General features: G+C 40.5%; 1 protein-coding gene across 1 annotated transcript in view; it reads right to left on the reverse strand.

Moving 5' to 3' along the window:
• Positions 1-1854: 1854 nt before the first annotated feature.
• The window catches only part of LOC137380783 (adenylate cyclase type 1-like), a 430168-nt gene continuing 408971 nt past the window's right edge, over positions 1855-23051 (reverse strand). The window contains exons 19-21 of the mRNA XM_068053137.1: positions 9001-9115; positions 7193-7317; positions 1855-2181 (exon numbers count right to left, since the gene is read on the reverse strand). Of these exons, the coding sequence (XP_067909238.1) occupies positions 1855-2181; positions 7193-7317; positions 9001-9115 (567 nt within the window). The remainder of the gene's footprint in view (positions 2182-7192; positions 7318-9000; positions 9116-23051) is intronic.

Consider the following 23051-nt stretch of genomic DNA (forward strand, 5'->3'; position numbering starts at 1 on the left):
AATGCCTATCTTAAAACAACTGCTAGCACGTTGTAAAATAGAACTTTTCATGATTGTTTGCAGAATTTTGACAGAAAACTTCAACTATTTACAAAACAATCACTTGCCAAACAATAACAGAAATGCACATTTTGCCAATTAGCAAATACTTTCATGAAGAGGGTGGGAGGGTTTTCCAAGCATAGAGATGATTCTTGGTATCAATGTCTAGTATTGGTGATAACAATAGAAAAGGTGTACCTTAGAAGAAGACTTACTGAAGACTTCTAACTCAAATCCATTATCTAAACATTTTGCATTTTCAAGTAAAATTGAAATACTTCGACAAAGCAAAGTTAATCAAAGACATCATCGTAAATATTTTAAAATGCAAAGAAACAAAAAAGCTTTTTTCTTCAAACTGTTTTTTTTTACTTTTTCATATGACCAAGAGAAATTATAATAGTGCAAACACTCAGTATAAAAGTTATAATTATAAATTTACATTCACATTAAACATTTCCATGAATATTATCCACTTTTAACATAAAAGGTAGGACAAATATTTGATTCTTTAGATCATTCTTACAGTTCCAAAAGAGACTGAAAGATATTCTACAATATTCAATATGCACATAAAAATAGACCCGTATTTAAATATGGAAAATTAGCAAGCTAATTATAGTTTAAAAAACTTATACACATAGCAGTGTTTTTATTTGTGTGACAAAGCATAAAATAAATGGTTTGTAAAACATTTGACTTAATACAGAGGCCACAATGTTCAGTTTCCAAACTGCTTCTCCCACCCGTTGAGCTGCAGTCTTCACTATGTGATGCCTATGCTGACAAGATTGTGAAATTATCAGAAGTCAGTAGTGCAGGATGAACCCATTAACATCTTGTAATCTCTACAGAATGTTAAATATATATTCTTACAGCTGAGGTTTATTGCTACTGTAATTGTTTTGGCGCTTGGGGATAAAATGGTAGGTAAAGGTTTTCGCCATTCAGTAAGTGCTGTGTCACTGTAAACTGCCAGTAACCTTCTAGCAGAGATTATCTATGTTCAATGGGAGTTCCATAGTTTTGATATTTGATAGGTCTGAACATGAGTTATGGAGGTCAATTAAAGGAATACTGCAGCTTTTAAAGCATGTCAGCAGTCATGCTTACATAAGTTGCAATTGGTATAAAAAAAATTAAATATTCACCTGGCATGTGCTTTTTCATATGTCATACACAATCTGTACTGCTTAATTAATAAAATTATTTACAGAAATTACATACAATAAATTCTTACAAAGAATTATATGAAAAAGGCAGACTTTGAAAATGCTATACATATTTGAAAAAGAAAACAAATAAGGCAATATCACACATATATTTTGATAATGCTTGGAACCATCTATTGGCCACTGAAGTAAAAATGAGTACTAATTTTATAACTCAAAGTTCATGTGGTAAAATGTGTTCTGTACATTTAGAAAACATGCAGACACTTTAAAATGTAGAAATTTTAGTTATAGTTGATTCAGACTTCTATGATTCTTCATTTTATTTAGAAAGGTAATTCTTTATGCCAGGAATGTAGTTCTTTACTTCTTCTAACAGATAGTTAGCCCTTAATTTGCCATTCCAAGAATTGTATTTCATAACAACACCCAAAGTTTTAGTCTTTGGTTCAATTCGCAGCGATTCTTGGCACTGATGACCCATATCCTTCTGGCGATTGTTCCAGGAAAACATTCCTCTCTTCAGTGCCTGACTTCCAAATGCCAAAATCTTTTGGAAAGATCAGTGTATCCCGTCATCATTAACTGATTTTCACCCACTTACCAGCTCAAAGTGCAGACTTCATTTTTATGCCATAATCTATGATGCTTGTTCAACAACTGGTATGGGTGGAGTATAATGCACAGATTGATTTGTTTGCATTGTAGAGGCCTGAAGTGCTCCAAGTCCAGCCTTTACTGTGAAGCTGGCTACTGATGACACTGAGGGACAGCTTGTCCCTAGTTTTGCTCTTCCATCTGGATACAATTTTCGCACTAAATTTGTTGAGCTTGTTTGTGGATTAGTATTCACTTTTCCTTCGAGGAAATATGTCAGCATTTCTCCTTTTCCTTTTACACTGACTTTGCCCCGACAGACAAACTCATAATTATGTTTATTGAGTATTCGATGGACATCTTCTGTTACCTGGAGATTAGTAGTTAGACAACCTCTTATTACACATCACACACACTTCCAAAACCTAAATTCAACAATAACTCAGTAAATTAATCAGCTAACCCCGACACATGCACAGTGGACATTAATCAAGTGTTCAAGTGGTATATACCAAACTTGTGCTGAGACAAACTTGAACTGAATCCAGCCATATATGTGGGTTCAGGTCATTAGGCTAGGTCCAAAGTGCCCCTGATGGAGGTCGACCTTTCTGAAGGACCTTGTACTTGGAAATAGGTACAGCAATGCTGCAGGCCTGAAAGATAATGACTTTGGGGTCTTTTGGCTGCTGTCCAAAAGTTACATTTAGGAAGCCTCCCTTGGCAGACCCGTCCCTCTGCTCCTGAAAGAAAACAGGATGTACCTTCCTTCATCCTTAATCTTTGCTGCTTGCACCAGAGGGATTGGGTGCAGGTTCTAAACCCCACACCTTCTAGGCAACCCTCAAAATGGGTGCCATTCTGGTGTTCAGGATGGATATAAAGCAGGAAGGTGGTAATGCACCCTCCAGCCTCACTATCATACTCAACCTTTGCTTGTGTCTGCTGAATCTGCAAGCACTTCACCCGTTCCACCCATCATCCCAGCCCTCCAACCTCCTCCCCCAAAATCCATCCGCACCCCATCCTGGTCTCCCAGAGGAATCTCTGCAAATTACTGGACAGCACATTGGAGATTTTCATGGTTTCCATAATTGAGTCTTTAACCCCCGCTGCTTTGAGAACTGAGAATTTCCATGTGGATTGGGGAGAAAATTGGAACCATCCCATCTTTAAAAATCAATTATCATTTTTTGAAACAAACTAATAATAGACACATAAAATAACTGTTAACTTTTTCATATTTCATTAAAAAAATTTGTATCAAAGAATGATCAAGTTGTATATGGGACATGAGCACATCAATATTTACATGTCTACCTTTTATTACTGAATGCTGGCAATCAGAGCTAGCTTGTACCAATCAGAGGTCAATGTTTTTCATGTTACTACCACCTGCAAAATGGACTGAGGAGGCAGCAGAATTAGATATTTTAAGTAGTTCTTTTCTATGAATGAAGCCATGGAAAAGATAAAATAATATAGGTTATAATCATTTAAAAATAGAATAAAAGGGAGAATGCTGCCATTTTATGTTAGGATTTATATAATTTATTAATGTTGTAAAATTGGATCGGGCACATGTGGAAATATTTTTCGAAGAATCTTATTTTAATATTTTTTTAAAAAGCATTGAAAGCAAGGTAATCTCACCACAAGCTTGGACAATAAGTACATACAAGGAGATAATAGTAAAGGGAGGGGGAAAACCATGATGTGCATAACATGCATGACATGGGTAAATTTGCAAGCTCATGGATTCTTGATTTATTATGAATGAAGTTCATAGCTTGTGCAAAAAACTAGCTAGTTTGGACACATCTTGGCTAAACTCCACAACATAAAAGAGGAGGAAGGATTTCTGTAAAGCATGTTCCAGAAGATGGTCCAGAGAGTCAAGATTGAAAAGTGTAGTAAAGAACAAGATTAGATGCGAATTGACAGTGGGCTGAGAAGGAAAAGGGAGCAGTAACTATAGGAAGCCACTAGGAGTTTGAGCTTGTCCAATGGCTTTCCTGATGATGTGGATGAGAATAATGACACAGGGTAAGGAAATAAACACCATAGTATTGTGGAGTGAGCAGTTATTTATGGGGACAAGAGTTAGACAATCCAAAAAAATGACAGGAGGATAGGCCCAATGTTTTACTGCTGCACTGCAGAATCTTGACTGACATGACGCCTCCCAGGTGACAGGGTCGGCAACAAAATGGAAGAACTCCTGAAATAGGCAATATAGCAATCAGAAACTGTGGCTCACATGGAAATCAACAATATAGGAAAAAGTAGGATGGTTTCCTTCAGATCAACTTTTACGAATTGAGAGGCCACATTAAAGTTCAAGAGTTCATGGTTAAGGACTAGAAGACCTCAGCAACTTCATCAAAATATGCTCCATCATGGTCAGTTACCTTCAAAACTGTGCCTAAATTGTGGAAATGCTCATCAAGTCACAATGCATGTCCAACCCGAGGGAGGAAGTGTAACTCACGTTTAAAATGGAACCATTTTGCAAAGACATGGAGGTCGTCAAAGAAAAAGGCTTCATTGGTTTGATATGTGGGAGAGTCTCTTCCTGAGAGTGAGGTACAACGTGTACATACCATCACAAAATGTAAAGCACCAGGTCACTTTAAGGAGTGCTCAGTCAAGATTGCAGGCATCTCAATGTCACTGCTTATCGATGTTGGCGCAGAAGTATCTATGTTGAGTGACCAACTCTACCATCGATATTTTCTGCAATTCTCTCACTCCTACAACAGACACTCTTCAAGCTTCTGACGATATGGTCATTCCAGTTTCGGGGATGATCACAGTTCCAGTACGCTGAAAAAACATCACCCTGGACAAGTTCACTTTCTGTGTAGCTAAAGGTCAAAGCCTTAAGGGAGTAAACCTTTTCAATAGGCTTGGATTCAAACTTGAAGACCCCACCGGAGCACACATTAATGGGACTGATGATGCAGAAAATACATGCTAGTATCCTTCCTTATTTACTGCATTTGAGGAGATCTAAGGGTACTGTCATGCTCCCCACGTTGACACATCAATTTGACCAGTTTCACAAAATTTGAGACGGTTGCCGTTTTCAATCTGTGCTGAAGTGTCACAGGAGCTAAAACGACTTAAAAAAGATGGTATCATTGAGCAAATTGAGTCCATCGTGGATATCAAATCTTTTCATTGTACAACGAAAAAATGGCAAACTTAGAACATGCATTGACCTTAAGGCAGTCAACAAAGCTATCATACCAGAAAAGTATCCACTTCCTACAATTTAAGAACTGTCAGCATCATTTCATGACTCCACAGTCTTCCCAAAAGCTTGATATGCGATGGAGTTATCTTCAGATACCTCTAGCAGAACAAAACCAATATTTTACAGCTTTTGTTACCCATGAAGGTGTGTTTCAGTACCGCAGAATGTCCTATGGGCTAAGTTCAGCATCTAACACATTCCAGAAGATAGTTTCTTCAGTCTTGTCAGATGTTGAGGGAACACTCAACCTACTTGATGATGTTGCTGTCCACGGAAGGGACAAAGATGAACATGGTCAATGATTATCAGCGGTGCTCACTCGACTCGCAAAACACAATTTGACACTAAACAAGGACAAATGCACATTTGCAGCACCCGAGATTGACTTTCCAGGTTACAGAGTGACAGTAGCTGGAGTAAAGCCTATACACTCTCTGACTGGAAAGACATCAGCCGAACTTACGACAAGTCATAACTTTCGCATGGCACTGACCATTCTTAAGCCATCACTACCAGTTAACGAGAATATCAAAAAGCAGATAAAATCACAAAGCAACAAGGTAAAGCAAAAGCAAACTTTGACAAATGGGAATCACAAGGGAATCACAATTTAAAGTTGGACATTGGGTTCGAATCAAACAGCCAAATCACGACCACAAAATTGCTTTGTCAGTATCAGGTCCAAAGCAGATTAAATGTTTGCTTGCTACCAATGCTTATCTGTTGGATGACAACACTAAGTGGAATGTGAGACGTTTGATAGGGAACAGACCAGGATATTTTGAGGATAGTGGTTATGAGGATACATTTCCTTTTCCGATGAGTGATGTTAATAATCCATCTCATCAAGCTGATCAATCAGATCCACCTCAAATTCATAAATCTAATTGCAGACCTAAGAGACCTTCCTATCTCAAAGACTATTACTGTACCTAGAGAAAACAGACAAATTGAACACTAAGAATTAACTTGATGAATATATGTTTGATGTCTAGAATACTTTAATTAAAAATAATGCCTTTAGTTAAAAGGGGGGAAAATGTAGTGTTTGATTGATCTGGGTTTGATTATATTAGTCTGTCCACTTATCTGTGTTCACTGTGATGATTACTTAAGCCTATGAGTGGAGCTGAAGAGTTTGAAACTGAAACTAAAAGACAGAGCTTGGATCTTCGACAAGAAAGACAGAGTGTTTTGAGAAGACATTGTGCTGAGATCTAGTGAGAGCTGAGATACTTTAAAGTGTTGTAAATAAACATTTAGTAGAAGTGTGATATCTGCATTGCTCTGAGATAAATCAGATATACATAACATATCTAGCAACTCAGAATAAATATAACAATTCCTAGGACATTGAGATCATTTCTGGGCAAGGGAAAAGCTACTCAGCTGGTATGGGTTTCACTAGAGGTAAGCTGAAGCTCACTGGTGTTAATCCTTGTAGACAGGGTGCATTCATTGGGCAGTGGAGGAAAATTTTAAGTAGTAAGCCAAGGGGGAGAGGTGAACAGAATAAATCAAAGAATGAAAGGGTTCCTTTCCTAAAATAGAAGTGGAATCTTAAGGTGAGACAAGAAAATATTAATTATGAATGCAATCATAAATAAAAATGGGGCTCTACAGCGAGGCAAGGCATCTGCCTCAAGGTATTATATATGAGGGCAGTTAAGGAATAGGTGAGTGAAAGTGGACACCTCTACGTTTGAAAACAGGAGCAGTACCTGAGGATACGAGAAAAGCAAGCAAAGTGAGTGAAGGTTATGAGAAAGAAATATCTTCTGGACCTTGGGACCAGTTTGATGGACATAAAATAGTCCTTCTGGTTCTGTATGGTCCTCATTCTTAGCCTTATTGTCAACCACCAATTATTCTATATGCAGAACTTTAGACTTCTATGCATTTTTATCTTCTGCAGTTTGCAGTAGCCATGTATATAATATGGATATTTCATTATTTATTCAATAAGGTAAAGCACACAAAATAAAAAATATTGCTGAGGATTATAATAAATAATAATTTATTGAGAAAAAACTGTGCTGGATTAAAAAGTTTATGTATCAATAAACTCCAATATATTCAATTCGGCATTTCCTATACTGTTTTGTCACAGTAATTTACTAACTTGTATTTTGCCTTGAACCCCTGTACTATCCATTCTGCTGGCAACATTTACAGTGTTTCCCCAGATGTCGTACTGTGGCCGCCTTGCTCCAATTACACCTGCCACTACAGGTCCAACATTTATACCTTTGTAAACAAAAGAAAAAGAACAATGTTTTGTAGATCTGAATGTTCATCCTCAATCTTACAAACTGTAAGAAAAAAATTGATATCAAAGGAAGGCAGCAAGTGCTAATAGATTCTTGAAATGTAAATGGTATTAAGCCAATTACACATTATTTTTGGCTAAAATGTCAAATGCAATTTATAATGAAACAATACAAAGACATAAGAAATTACAGAATACGGAGAAAGCCATCTGGATCTCAAACTCAATTTTTCCAATAGGCCAAGTACAATCTGCAATGTCATGGCATCTCCCCAAATGCATTTGGTTAACTCTTCCAAGAAAAGTTCAAAATGTTTCCTGGCTTCTAAAGGCAATTGAGTAAAAAACTTGGACCCTTAATTTCACAAATTTAATATGACCAGCTATTGTCCAGACTGGACAGGAGAAATTTTATTCTGTAGAGTAATTCTGGTTACTCTGCACCTTGTGAACTGCATTCAGTTCTGGACACTGTAACTCAGGAAGGATATATTGGCCTTGGAGGGGGTGCAGCGTAGATTTGCCAGAATGATACCAGGCTAAAAGGTTAAATTATGCAGACAAGATGAGTAGACTAAACTTGTATTTGCCTGAGTAAAGAAGATTAAGGGGTGATCTAAGTGAGGTGTTTAAGATCATTGAAAGAATTGATAGGGTACGTTTAGAAGACAACCAAAAACAGTTCAGCACTTGAAAAATCTTTTTCTCAGAAATCAAAATTAAGTTTATAAGCCAGAAAACAAACTAAAAATTGCCAAAAAGCTAACTACTGGCCTAAAAGAATAAACTACCAACCAACAGGTATGGCATGACCCTTTAAATAACACTGATGTAGGGTCCTACTTGCCTGTTAGTGCCATGAGTTACTGAGCAAGTGGTGAATCAGGTGCTGGGGCAGACCAATAACTTAAAAAGGTCCTATAAAAGCATTGGACCCTTATACAAATATTTTACTCATTATTTAATACACTTTTGGATTACTCTCTGGATATCTAAGGAGCAGACTGATCCAATAGGATGGGTGGGACATATTCAACATGGAATGAATGTGCATGTGCTGCCAGCCATATTTGATGCTCGGTGCTCGTATTGTGCCTGAAAAATGGGATGGTGCCAACAAATCTCATAGGCAATGAATGTTGGCATGCTATTTGACCATGGAGAGCTGAGCCTTACCCTGAGCTTCGCTCAGCATTCATATACAGCAATGCACATACACATGCACTTAAAAGCACACACTCATTCCAGAAGGAATCATTGGCTCACAATTAGCAACGGGAAGCCAGTTGGAACGTTTCCCCTCCATAACGCAAGGGGAGTCTCTATCCCTACTCTAGCAGAGATAAATAACCTGCAACCTTTTCCTCTTTTGTTACATTTCAGGGGAGCTAGATGAACCTCTATAGTTTTATAATCAAAGTATAGTTTTATATTTTTCGATGTCATTTTATAATGTTTTGTTGTGAACCACACAGATGTATTATCAAACTCTTGTTGAATGTATTGCTCATGATTAGTACATAATAACTCAACTAAATCCATTTAAACAGCTACATACACATACCCATATGCATGGACTATTTTAACACTATGCAGTATATAGAATTATCCACTTAATTAGAAAGTAAGACAACACTAATAGTTCCAAGAGAACTACTTACCAACTCTTAAGACAAAGTCATTGTATGATTGATAGTTGATTTCATCTAGAACATCAAACATATCTATTGCAAAATCTGCCAGTGTACTCAGGTGGGAATAAATTGATCGTTTTGCCTATAGTTTGAAAAAGATAAAGAAATGTTTTCAAAATGGTCATTGTATAAATATCTACATTTTAAACTTTTAGTTCAAAGCACCAGATGTAGAACTATATATCAGAAAGACATTTACATTCTGACCTATTATGACATTGCACTTGGTCGGAACTGTTAATTTTCTTAGTTTGTTAATTGAGATTGGTTCAAAGGGGTCATACATGTAGCACAGACTATACTATTGGTTTCTTTGATCTCAAGTCGGACACATTTGTTGATTTAATTTACCGATGATTTCATCGATTTAAATAGAAAGATTTTCCGATGACGAAGATCCAGTGCGTCCCATAATGAAGGTTCTGATCTACTTAACTATTCAAGCACTTTTGGTTTTGTTTTTGCATCTGAGGAGCCAAAATGGTACATTCATTTTCTATTATCTGAAATCAATCTCCAACATTTAACATCAGAACAACATTTAACAATCAGAAAGCCGCATGAGATTTTGGAGTTGATGTTTCTTTGCTTTGCCTTCAAAGTACGCCTATTTTCTGGATGCAAAATAGAGGAAAAAAGGGCAATGACCCATTATGTCAGCTCTATGTCTCCTTTGCAGTTAATGCGCACTTCCTTGAGTTTCCCTGAGGAAGCCAGAGTACTTTTGCCTGCAACCGGAGGATGTATTCAAATACAATTCAAGTGAAATTGGAATGGTGTCTCCTCATTTTCCTGGATCTCCTCTTGGTCTTGGACATTGGAAGGTACTGCCAATAACCTCCTCTCAACTCCAAAAAAGTTGATACATTTTCACAGACCCAGCAAGTAAGATTATTTGGACTTAAGTCTTCTGGCTGCTGTTTTAGGACAGCAGGAGAATTTTCAAATCATTACCATGCAGCGATACTTTCTTTCCCTGCTCTTGGGTGCAGGAACCTTCTTGTGGCGGAGAAACATTAGGGCTTTGGCAGTGACCTGAACTCACAAATATCGGTGGGTTCAGATTCCTGCAGGTGGCACTGTGTGCCCTGCTTGACTTGTGCTCTAGTAAATGAGATTAACCTCTTAACTGCCCTCTGAAATGGCCTAGCAAGCCACTCAGTCAAGGACAATTAGGGATGGGCAACAATGCTGGCCTTGCCAGCGATGCCCCTATCCCATAAAAGAATTAAAAAAAATAAAGCTCCATCTGTCGGTTGAACATAAAAGATTCTATTGCAAGTTTTTGAGAAGAGCAAAACTCCCAGGTCAGGGGTTTCTTTGACCTTAGCCTGGGTTCTGCTGGGTTGTTAATACTGCAAGTAGAAGCAAGTATACTAGCCCCACCATCAGCAGTAAAGCCAAACCAGGGTTCAGGCCTGAGTCTTGGGCTTGATCCTTGAAGAAAATCTTCAGCTCCATTAGGGAATTGGCCCCATGTTAAAAGTGCTTCCAAGTTTGGGTATGGGGCTGAGGCTGCCAGCACAAAAACAAATGATTACTAAGATGCACCTACAATGGCATGGACACCTCCCAATTTCAAGAAGATAACTGCCAAAATCCCAGATACTTTGACAGGGTCAGCAGCAGAGGTTCACAGTGGGACATATAGTGGGATTAAAGGCCCAGGGATTTTCAAGGCCACTGTTCCCTTTCACACCAATTTGTTTTGCTAGTGTTTTCCTTGTTGTTCCATTGGTGGCTATTAGACAATAATGGCCATTATTCATGTAAGCTTCATGCCTTTTACACAGATCATACAGCTCAGAAACAGGCCATTCAGCCCAGCAGGTCTAGGCAGATGTGTATGATCCACACGAACCTCCTCCTATCTTATTTAATCTCACCCTATCACTATATCCTTCAATTCAATTTTCCCTCATGTATTTATCCAGCTTCTTTGTCAATGCATCTATGCTAATTGCCTCAACCACTCCAAATGGTAGCAAATTCCACACATTCTCACTACTTTCTGAGTAGAAACGTTTCTCCTGAATTCCTTTTTGGCTTTATTGATGACCATCTTACCATTATGTCTTCTCGTTTTGGACTCCCCCACGAGTGGAAGCATTCTCTCAATGCCTGCCTGATCAAACCCTTCATAATTTTAAAGACTTCCATCAGGTTACTTCTCAGTCTTCTCTTTTCTACAGAAAAGAGCTCCAGCCTGTTCAATCTTTCCTGATAGTTGCACCCTCTGAATTCTGGTATCATCCCTGTAAATCTTTTTTGTACTTTGTCCACTGCTTCTACATCCTTTTTTTTGTAATATGGAGACTAGAACTCTGTGCAGTCCTCGAAGTGGGGTCTAACCAAGTTTCTATATAACGTTGACGATCAGTGGACTATTTTGTCTCTGAGCGTACCAAAGCCAAGAGCAATCCTGTCCCTCACCTACCACCTGCACAATCACACTTTCGACAGATGTCACTAGACCAATGCTGTCATGCTTGTACAATTTTCCCCTCCTTAACTAAACTGAAGACTCATATTATTCCTGATCTGTATAGATCAACTGCTCACTGCCCAAACCCACCGAGTCACTGGAGGAATTAAAGCATTAAGGTAAGTTTTTTGAATGGTTATGTTTAATTAACCAGCTTAAAAGAGATATAACTTATTGGAAAAATGCATAGAGATCCACTGCACCAGATTTCCACCTATTAACCACCCCATCCAAATGGGCTTTATACAGCCAACATAATCGCCCACCAGTTAATTATACTAAAATTTGCACTGATGGTATCATTTAAATGCCCAGGGCTGGATTTTAAATCCCATCCACCATCAGGAACGATTGTGGGGGGACAATGAAGATCGGTGCGGCGGAGGCCCCCCACTGACCCCAACGGCAGCAGGCCCTGTCTGCAAGGCCTCGTGGCAGCCACCCTGCCGCTCAGCGACAGGGCCCCCATTTCAATATGTAAACTCATCTACAGGGCCCTGTCGCCTCCTTAATCGCCGCACCGATCTTCATTCGGGCAGCTGACAATGCCACGCCTTCGAATACCCGTTCGGGGAAACTTGGCATGACACCTGTGGAGAGGGGGAAGGAGGATTTTTTTCTCTGAGTGGGAGGGGGCGAGCAGGGTAACAACGATGCGGATTGGTCAGGGTGGTGATGGGAAAGAGTAAAGGTCAAAGTTGCCAAACTTTGGGGGTGGGGGGGAGGTCAAATTCACAATATTTGAATTCCGGGGTGAAAAAGGGCAGAAATGTTTGGAAATTCCATTGGGGGGCGGTTGGGAAAATGCATGTAAAGGTCACTTAATTCTGTTTTGCGGAAATTTAACTTACCTGGTCCTTTAAATTGTAAATGCCCACTGAGGACTGTAAGACCTTTAAAAATGGCGCCGGCGCAGGTACATTGGCGCCAGACGCTGGACACTGTTGCATGCAACGGCTCACCTGCCCCCTCACGTCATTGCAGGGAGCGGGTGCTGCAGCCATGCAAATGAGCCGCTGCATTTGAAATCGCGGTGGCTCCGTGACGCGGTGCCCATGCGAGTGGTCCGCATTTTTTTACGTCCACTGCCAAAATAGATGCGGACTCTTAAAATGCAGCCCCCTGTGTTCATGCTGGTATAGCATCCATGGTGGCTACAGTGTGTTATTTATACATTTAAAAGTTCCCAATAGTAACATTTGTAGCAGCATTTTAAGGCTACTTCTAAACATTTTTGTCTTCTTTTCTGTTTCCACATAGCTGATCAGGTTTCCTGGCACAATTACCTTTTGGTGTGCCCGTGATACTGCATTTTCAAAAGGGCATCCTCCTTTATTCATACTTTTAGGGAGCAGGAGCTATGGAGGGACACCATGCACACCATCCCACTTTCATTTACAGCAGACGTGCATCTACCTGTCAGTGATGATGCAGAGCAGGCTATATAAACTTAAGGATCAGTAGACAAAAAGATACTGAACTGTGGCATCTGATCGAAGAGCACTTGCTGCTAACATGCACCATCGCTAATGATTGGCTGTGGTTTAAACTGCTTTTCCTTCACTTCCTTCCAGACATACAGCAATGGTGTACTGTGGAGAGAATGCAGTGGAGTGGCAAAAAAGGCCACCTTCCTCATTACTTTCTAATTCTGCACCAGTTCCACTTCACAAGCCATCCAACACTGCAAACATTGCACCAGCAATGTTTCTTACCTCCATGTTTACATTACCAGGTTTTACCAGGTTTCTTTATTACCCAAAGGACTTTTATAAACATTGAAGTATATACTTATAATATTAGCAGCCTATGTAAAAAGCTCCCAAGATTTTTATTACCTATATATATATAGCTAGAGACCTTTAATTGGCTGATTTCCTTTAAATTTATCCCAATATGGGCAGGGAGTTCACCCACAGTATGCAACTAAAGTTGAGCCTGCAAAATCAAGCTTACCTCCCATGATGGGTCTGTAGCTTTTGTTAAAGTGATCATTAGTGTAGTAGGGACATTTCCATGCTTACTACCAACTGACACCCCTCCCCACTTCACCTTGGGAAAAGCCCTAGAAATCGCAGGACAACATAGAGTAGGTGGAGCTGTTTCCTTGTTACTTCAAGCTACTGCATATTTTTCTTAGAACTTGGAAAGATAATATTAAGGATGAGTATTTAAATCTTTTCTGTATGGATGAAATGTTGACTGGCAAGTAACCTTCCATATCCAAGCACGTCAGTGTCTGGAGGTGATTTTTACATCAACAATTTGACCCACTAATTTTTAATCTTCAGAAGCTTGAGTTCCAGGTCTGGATTTTTAGGCCCCTCCGGAAATGGGCACGGAAGCAGGCAGGCTGGCGTGCTGGTTCCCTGGCTCCATCCCACCCCCAGGCAGCCAATTAACCCTGTTAATGGTCACTTAAGGCCAATTGTTGGAGGCCGACTGGAAAATCCCTGTCAGACTCCAAGTCCCCGAAGGCAGCGGGGGACAGTGCAACTTAGAGGCGCCTCTCCCCACAAGTGCCTGGCTTCAGTTGCAGCCGCAGGCCTGTTCTCTGGCCATTAATTGGCCAATTCAGGGAAAATCACAGGTGTGTAGGAACATAGGAGCAGGAGTAGGCCATTCAGCCCATTGAGCCTGCTCCTCCATTCAATACGATCACGGCTGATCATCCACTTCAATGCCTTTTTCCCACATTACCCAATATCCCTTTATGTCATAGGTATTTAGAAATTTGTCAATCTCTGCTTTAAACATACTCGATGACTGAGTTTCCACAGCCCTCTGGGGTAGAGAATTCCAAAGATTCACAACCCTCTGAGTAAAGAAAGTTCTCCTCATCTCTGTCCTAAGTGGCTTCCCCCTTATTTTGAAATTGTGTCCCCTGGTTCTAGAATCCCCACCCAGGGGAAACATCTTACCTGCATCTACCCTTTAAGTATTTTGTGAGTTTCAATGAGATCACCTCTCATTCTTCAAAACTCTAGAGAATACAGACCCAGTTTCCCCAATCTCTCTTCATAGGACAGTCTCGCCATCCCGGGAACAAGTCTGGTGAACCTTTGTTGCATTCCCTCTATGGCAATAATATCCTTCCTAAGGTAAGGGGACCAAAACTGCACACAGTACTCCAGGTGCAGTATAACCAAGGTTCTATACAATTGAAGCAAGACTTCACTACTCCTGTAGTCAAATCCTCTTGCGATAAAGGCTAACATACCATTAGCCTTCCTAATTGCTTGCTGCATCTGCATGCTAGCTTTCAATGACTTCTTGACGAGGACACCCAGGTCCTTTTGTACATCTACACTTTCTGATCTCTTACCATTTAAGAAATACTCTGCACATCTATTCCTCCTACCAAAGTGGATAACCTCACATTTTTCCACATTATATTCCATCTGCCACGTTCTTTCCCACTCACTAAGTCTGTCCAAATCCCCTTTCAGCCCTTTGCATCTTCCTCACAACACTGTCATGATGCTTTTTTATCTCTGGGAAATATGTGGTGTGTTTTTAGACAGAAAAAGATCAGTACTGCTTTAAAAACAAGCAGGCCTCAGGAAGTCCTGCCTAATGGAGCTGCCAGCCAATCAGCTTAGTCCCAACAGCACCTCCGGGAGCGGTGGCCACTGCTGGGACTGCAACCCAGCTTCAGGAAGAAGAGGAAGGATGGCCCCGGGAAAGGGTAGGTTTTTGGGGTCTCACCAAGGGTGATCGGTTGGGCCCCAGCGAGGCAAGTAGAATCAATTACAGGGGGGGGGGGGAGGCATGTTGGGCATTGGGACATCGGCTGCCCTAGCAGGAGGCCCCCCCCCACCCCTCCAAGGCCGTCAGAAAGCCACCTACTTTTGACAGGTGGCTTTTCTCGGGCCTGGGCCGCTCATCTGCCAATGATAAAATCCCCATGGCGGTGGGCGGAGGCCATTAAGTGGCCCCCCGAGCCTCCCACTTCATTTACAACCCCCCCCACCCCCCCCACTACCAACCCGCTCTTTGTGGGGAGTAAAAATCCGGCCATAATTACCAGAAAGCTGATCTTCAAGTTAGATTTATAACAATAAAAACACTACCTTTTAAAAAAGAAACTGACTACTTCTAAAATGGAAGCTGCGAGCTGGAAGGCAGAAGAGGAGGTAAGGATTTAATTCTTTAAAAAAGTATAGATTTATAATGCATAGAATAGGAGATGGGGAAAAAGAATAAAACTAAAGCTAACTATAAAATACATTAAAAAGGATAGAAATAACAGGAGGAAACAAGGCACAAACAACAAATATGTTTAAATGTCTCATTTTTATGTGATCTTTAAGATGTTAATTAAGTGGGTTTTTTTAATTTTAGTGATAATATTGTTCCTGAGTAGTTGTGTTACTCTTAATGCAATTTACTTCTGTGCCACAATGCATGAGCAGGAAACAAACAAAAATGGTTGTCCCAGTGGCTGGGTGCCAGCAGTTTAAGGGTTAACACTTGTTCTCTGTTTATAGCATTTTCATGATGTAGGCCAGCCATGTCTGGAATACAGCATAGAATAATGGAGAGTATTAGAAAATATCTTTAAAAAAAAACTTGCATTCAAACCAGATAAGATGAAAGCATAATTCAAATACATTTCTAACAAAATTATCCATATATACACACAAACTAAATAAAAGCCTGAAGAATGGCAACTCATTTATTACATTCAGAAGACTTTAAAGCTAGATCTTTCTCATACATAGATGAGCTGGATCATTCTGAATCATTGCTGTGAAAACATTTCAATGTCTGAATTTGGTATCAACAAATAATAGATCGATGATCCTGTTACAATGAAATTTCTACCATTTTTGGTCAAAATCTGTAAACTCATTTTGCACTGTTCAGCCTGTCATGAACAGTGTGATATGTCATTTGAAATCTTGGAAATTGGTACTTTAGTTTTATAAAAAGCATATATCAATGTCTGGGCAATGGCCAGACTCTTTAATCTGACTTTTAAGGACTTGTTTCTCTCAATTAAACTGCAGCAACTATTGTGTTTGTACCGAGTATGCTGCTGGTTTCTGATCAGGTTTACAAGCTCATGAACAAGAGCAGTGCAGTGCATTCTTTGGATAATAGAGTCTTTGCATCACCCGTTGAATCAGCAACAAGAATGCAGCAATTTCAAGTGGAGTTAGCTGTTTATTGTAACTAACTTCAACTTGTCAAAGTGGTAGCCAGTAATCCTCAATCAGCTGGGCCCTGATGTAATGAGATTTTGTCATGGAAAACAAGATGTCACTGCTAAAGTGCTTTACTGCTAATGAAAAAAGCTGAGAGTGATATATAGTTGCATCTTCATGAACACAGCCTGTTCATCACATATTGGAGCCCAGACACCCTTTAGATTTATTTAGAGTTGCATGTATTTATACAATTCATATAAAATATGGGTGTTGCTTGAATACTATACTGAACAGGCTCTTATTCCTGAAACCAGCCTCCACAATCTATACTCTGAGAGGCAAAGCTCAGAAATAATATACATCTACTTATACAGTTAATATCAAAGTAGTCATTTTTCTCCTGACCACTTCCACCACTCTAGAGTCAGCCCCACCCTTCCCATTCCTGCTCCAACTATAGGATAACTTTTTGCTTGAAAACAGAAACACAGGGAATAGATCACAGGGATGGATGCAGTGAACATCAAAACCTATTATTTTTCATCATGTTACTTTGCAGGGTGAAGTTCTAGTGCCTGTTGTGGTACTGTGATGCATACACTGCAGCTGCTGGATAACTAACAAAGCCTAGAGGGATGTTTTTGAAAAAGTAACCATTTTAGTAAATATAAAGCAAATCTTGCTGCTTATTTTTGATTTTCAGTTGGTTTAGGATGATGAGTTCTGCTGAGTTCTTGCTGCTTGTTTTTGATTTTGATTTTTGTTTTTGATTTTCAATTGTGTTAGGATGGTGAGTTTCGCTCAAAAGTAGTAGGAAGAATTTTATGGTCCTCTGTCTGGTGAAGGTCCATTTGTGGTATTTCCACAATGGGCCAATAAGTGAATACTTGGTGTGATGTGCAACTGAACCACACAGATTCAGAAGGTATCCAGTTTCATACCTATTCTGTGCTGAGTCATTTTAACTCTGCTAGAGCAGCAGTCCAAGACCTATAATTGGCCTCCAATTTTCTCAGCTAGGCAGGAAACTATCAGACAAGATTCAAATTTTGATCACCATCTTTTCTACTTCTGATCACTATCCAGTGATTCCCTAATGCAATGTGCTGTTGTGATATCATTAAACAAGGGTAGAGCTCAGCTCTGATGCCTTACAAGAGAATAGCCAACCAAAGTTCACAGTTATGGTTCACACATGATAAGGCTACTGTTATGAACCATGGACTTTGTGATATGATAATGTTTTAAAAACTGATTTTTAATGCAGCGTAAGATGGAGTCAGAGAAGTTCATGCCATCGAGTTATAGAGTCATGGGGGGAGTTTATGCTCTCCCCCATGGCGGGTTTGGAGGCGGGGAGAGCATAAATTCGGGTGGGATGGTGGGTTGGGTTCCTGCCACCATCCCAGCTCTGCCAAAATTTAGTCCGAGGCGGGATGTCTTGTGAATGGACTTCCGGCCCTGTTACGAATTGAGGCCCTTAACTGGGCAATTAACCCCCAATTGAGGGCCTCTTCCCACCGCAGCCACAATTAGCTGCGCAGTGGGCAGGCCTGTGACTGTTCAGGATGCACTGCACAAAAAACTGTGCAGGCTGCTTCCCAGCTCCCGGTGGGGTGCAGGGGGTGAGGGGGGGGGGTCCCTCGTTAAACCTGGTGAATGACAGACTGGCATCAGGAAACGGGGGGGGGGCTTGCTGTGGGCCATTCCCTTGCCCTTACTACTAACCCCCCCATCCCCGCGACCCCCACCCCACGAGAACCCTCCCGCCTGACCCACCTGAAGCCTGGTTCCAGCGACACTCTTCGGCCTCCAGTAGGTGCACTTACAGCAGCAGCCACCGCCTCCACAGTGCCACTGCATCTGGTGGCCTCTGATTGGCCATCAGCTGTGCAAGGGCAAGACTTCCGGTGATGGGGTCCTTGATCCCATGGAAGGCTTGTCGCTGTCCATATTAATGCCTGATTGGCACTTACCGTAGAAGAGGTGAAATGGGCACCTCGGCATCAGTTGCTGTGGATGTTTGGACCCCCACCGCCAGGAAAAAAGTCCCCCCCATAGAGTCATTTACAGCATAGACGGAGGCCACTCAGCCCACTGAGATCATGCCGGCTCTCTGTGGAGCTATGCAATCAATCCCACTCCCCGGCTCAATCCCCATAGCCCAGCAAATCTATTTCTCTCAGGTGGCCATCCAACTTCCTCTTGAGGTCGTTGATTGTTTCTGCTTCCACCACTCTAGTGGACAGCGAGTTCCAGGTCATTACCATCCACTGCGTAAAAAAGTGCTTCCTCATATTCCCCCTGTAACTTTTGCCCAAAACATTCAATCTGTGCCCCCAAGTCCTTGTGCCATTTGTTAATGGGAACAGTTTTTCCTTGCCTAACTTACCTAAGCCTATCAAAGTCTTGTACACTTATTTTAAATCTCCTTTCAATCTTTTTTGTTCTAAGGAGAACAAACATAGTTTTTCCAACCTAACCTTGTAACTGAAATCCTCCATCCCTGGAAACGTTCTGGTAAATCTACTCTTCCTCTCAAGGACCGTCACAATCCTTCCTGAAGTGTGGTGACCACAACTGGATACAATACTCGAGTTGAGGCCTAGCCAGAGCTGTATTAAGGTTCAGCTTAACTTCCCTGCTTTTTTGCTCAATGTCTCTATTAATGAAGCCCAATGTCCCATATGCTTTACTCTCTCAATATGTCCTGCCACCTTCAAAGATCTAAAACCCCGTGGCAGGGGTTGACAACGTGTCCGTACATGGACACCAGTATCCATCGTAAGCAATTTTAGGGTCCATGACTGGTAATTGCAGGCTTGAGAAATTTCCTATTGGCTTCTATGGACCGCCTTTTAAAAAACATCACAAGTGTCAGTTTCACAGCTGTCAGGTGCTGAAGCAGAGACAGTGCTTTCTGAACTTTGGACAGATTTGGGCTTTCTGGGTAGGTTCCAATTTTTTTTAAAAAGTCCGCTGGAAAACCACAAAGTTGTCCGGAGTTCAGAAGCGGTCAGAGAGCGGGAGGAGTGGGAGAGAGTGGGGGGAGAGAGGGTGACAGAGAGAGAGAATGGGTGGAGAGAGAGAGAGGTATCTGTTGGGGGGGGGGGGGGTAAGAGAGAGAGAGAGAGAGAGAGGGGATAGAAAGAGGGGAAGCAATACAGAGAGGGGAGGAAGCAACACATGGCGGGGGGGGGGGGAAACAACACGGGGGGCGACAACACAGAGGGAGGGAGAGAGACACAAAGAGAGAGACAGACAGACAGAGAGAGAGGAGGGAGAGAGAGAGTAATCAAGATCACTCCATCTATCTGCAATACTCTGCATCACTACATAAGTGTGCAGGCAGACATTGACCACTTGTGCAAGCAAAAAAAAACACATATCTCACTAAATCAGTGTCCAACATGGTGACAAGAAAGTAAGTCAATAAAATAGCCTTATCATTTAAAGCTTCTTCACAAATGATGCCCATCTGTTGTTGTTTTGATTAATAGTAAGATATATTTTTAATGTCTTTATCTTTCTGGAATTGTCTCACTGGCCCCCTGTGTAAGACAAAGATTGTAATATGGCCCCCCACACAAAAAAGGTTGGACACCCCTGCTCCAAGTCTTTAAGCTTGTGTTTTAAAATAACTTAGCAGATAGGTTATTTTAAAACACAAGTTTAAAGGCTTGTGTCATGTAAACTCATTTTAAAATGGCAAAAATCACTTAGGGAATGCCTTGATTTTTACTCTCTGGCATGCATTACTTTCACTTGGAACACAAGCTCAGTGACATGTTGAAAGTTACTGGACTTTTATTTCTCTATAAACGTCACAATTCCGCTGCTATCCATTTGGAATCACATTGTTTCAGAAATTGTATAAAGGGGAAAACAGGCAAGAAAATCCAAGGAATCTCTAGAAGTCAGTACTGTAAGTTCCTCATTAATACAAGGGTATGGTATATTAGGGCTGAGTGATATTGGTGGAAACAAGATGTTGCTGATCCATACACAATAGTTAGTAAATACAATGTAACGGATAGCTTTAATAAACCTTAATCTCTGACAAACTGTCTACGATTCCTTAACAAAATCCATGCTGCATTTGCAGTTTTAAAAACTGTCGGGGAAGATATAATAAAAAATTATGTTTCAATGACCATGTTAGAAAGAGTCATTAACTGATTTTTTTGCTGCATATTTGATTAAAGGACAAGTTTTACAAGTATGTCAAAGATGAGTAATTGCAATGTATATCATTTACTATCCAGTTTGAGGGCAGATAACATGAGTGGCCAATGTCATTTAAAAATTATCTGTATCACATTATAAGTGCACCTTTGCTAACAGGTAAGAGATTTGGCTTGGACATAAATTAGTTAGTCTGGAGTACAATATTACAGATAGTGACTAAACATTTTGTAATTGAACAATACATGCAATAACAACTGCTGAACGTTTTGCAGAAAAGCTTTTTGTTAATAATTATCTTGTCGGAACTGAATCGTAATCAACAGTGATAGACTGAGATATAGACATAAGTGCATTTAACATGATCACTTTGTTGGAGAAACTGAAGGGTGATCTTTATTTGTAATTGTGTCTATCTAGTTTTGTCAAAAGCTTTAGTAAGCAAATGACATTTTGTCCATGAGAGATTCTGTTGTTTCTGTATTTTAGAATCCAGGACCTAGTTTAACAACCTGTCAAGATGAATAAACTAGTCTTGGCTACCTACGATTAATCTCTCTGTCCCTTCCTGTCCCACTCTGCTTTTCTGTTTTTCATGACTCTTCTGAAGTACCATCTGTTTCATCCTATAAAATTATCCTAGACTTGGAGATCCCTGCCCTTTTGTTGGCTGCCCTATGTTCAGACACATATTATAAGCAGGTGGAGAAGTTGCACAAACATTGGCCATGGGTTAAATTGTCTTGTAACAACAGCAGTGTGAGAAATTGTCTGTCTTCCTATTGCTGATTTTTCTACTGCCTCACCTCAATAACCACAATAATAATTCTCTCCTTGAGTTTTATGGTTTATTGGATGAATTTGCACTCCTGGCACAGTGTGAATCCACAGAGGTCATGCAACAAGGTTCATCTACCACCCCATGACATGGTGTAGCGAGCTCTATTCTGTCAACAAAAGTAATTCGCATTGGCATTGCACACTATTTTGCTTGCTAGCTTGCTAGCTAATACAGTTGTGCTGCTCTCCATTGATATTTGTATGTTTAGCTATTTTATTTATAGGAAAAAATGTGTTTAAAATTGGACTATGTTTTGATGGCATTAGATTGGCTATACACTTTATATTCAGATTAATTGCCCCCATGTTTGTGACTAAGTCAATAAATTCGTCAAATGTCCTTGGTGCAACATGTCAGTGCCTGTCCCTGCCCCCAGGTCTCTCTGTTCCTATACATTCTTTATAACTGTACCTTAAGTATATATTGCCTCTCTCTATTCTTTCTGCCAAAATGTATCACCTCACAATTGTCAGTATTTATTTTCATCTGCCACCTCTCTGCACATTCTGCTTAGCCCATCTATGTCCTGTTGCAGGCAGTTTGTATCATCCTCACTGTTTGTTGCATCTGCAAGTTTGGTGTCATCAGCAAATTTTGAGATTCTACTCTATATTCCAAGATCCAAGTCATTTATTAAAAAAGCAAGAAAAGCAATGGTCCCAGCACTGACCCTTGGTGAACACCAATGTATATCATCCTCCAGTCTGAAAAGCAACCATTTACTGATGTGACCTCACATCAACTCTGCCGAAAGACCAGACAGGAATCTTGGTTGCTAGGACAACAAGGAGCCCAAATCAAAAACATTTTTTTTTTTGTAAAGCAGAGATTGCAGGGGTATAACACCTGAAGAACAATAGGTTTCACCCTCCCAGACTTTCAGATTATAAACAAGGAGTCAGTGACTCTGAGAATGTAAATGAATGGCAGCTGCTAACACCAAGAAACAATAGGAAGCTCAGCTGGCTCTGCTGCAGCCAGACTTGTGGACTTTGCATATTGGAAAGGACAACTGGCTATTGACTCTTGTTTCCAGATAAATTCAACTGATTTTCTGAAGGCAGAGAGGCTGTAGGGAAGACGACCCAGTGGTGGCAGCTTCAAGGGAGAGAAAACGGGAACACCTGCTCTCAGCAGACTGATGCAGTGCAAGGCTGCAAAGACTTGAACCTGTTTTGAAAGTTGAAATTTGTGGAGAAGTAAAAGACCAATCAGGATCACCAGGGATCACCTTATTCCCAGACGTCCAGGTCAAAAGTGCTCAGAGAGGTGAACCAAGAGGACATTAACTTTGAGAAAGGTCTGGGAGATCCAACCCATTGCAACTGGGAGGAGTTTGGGACTTTTAACTGAA

The sequence above is a fragment of the Heterodontus francisci genome, chromosome 2 (assembly GCF_036365525.1).
Source record: "Heterodontus francisci isolate sHetFra1 chromosome 2, sHetFra1.hap1, whole genome shotgun sequence".
Lineage (NCBI taxonomy): Eukaryota > Metazoa > Chordata > Chondrichthyes > Heterodontiformes > Heterodontidae > Heterodontus > Heterodontus francisci.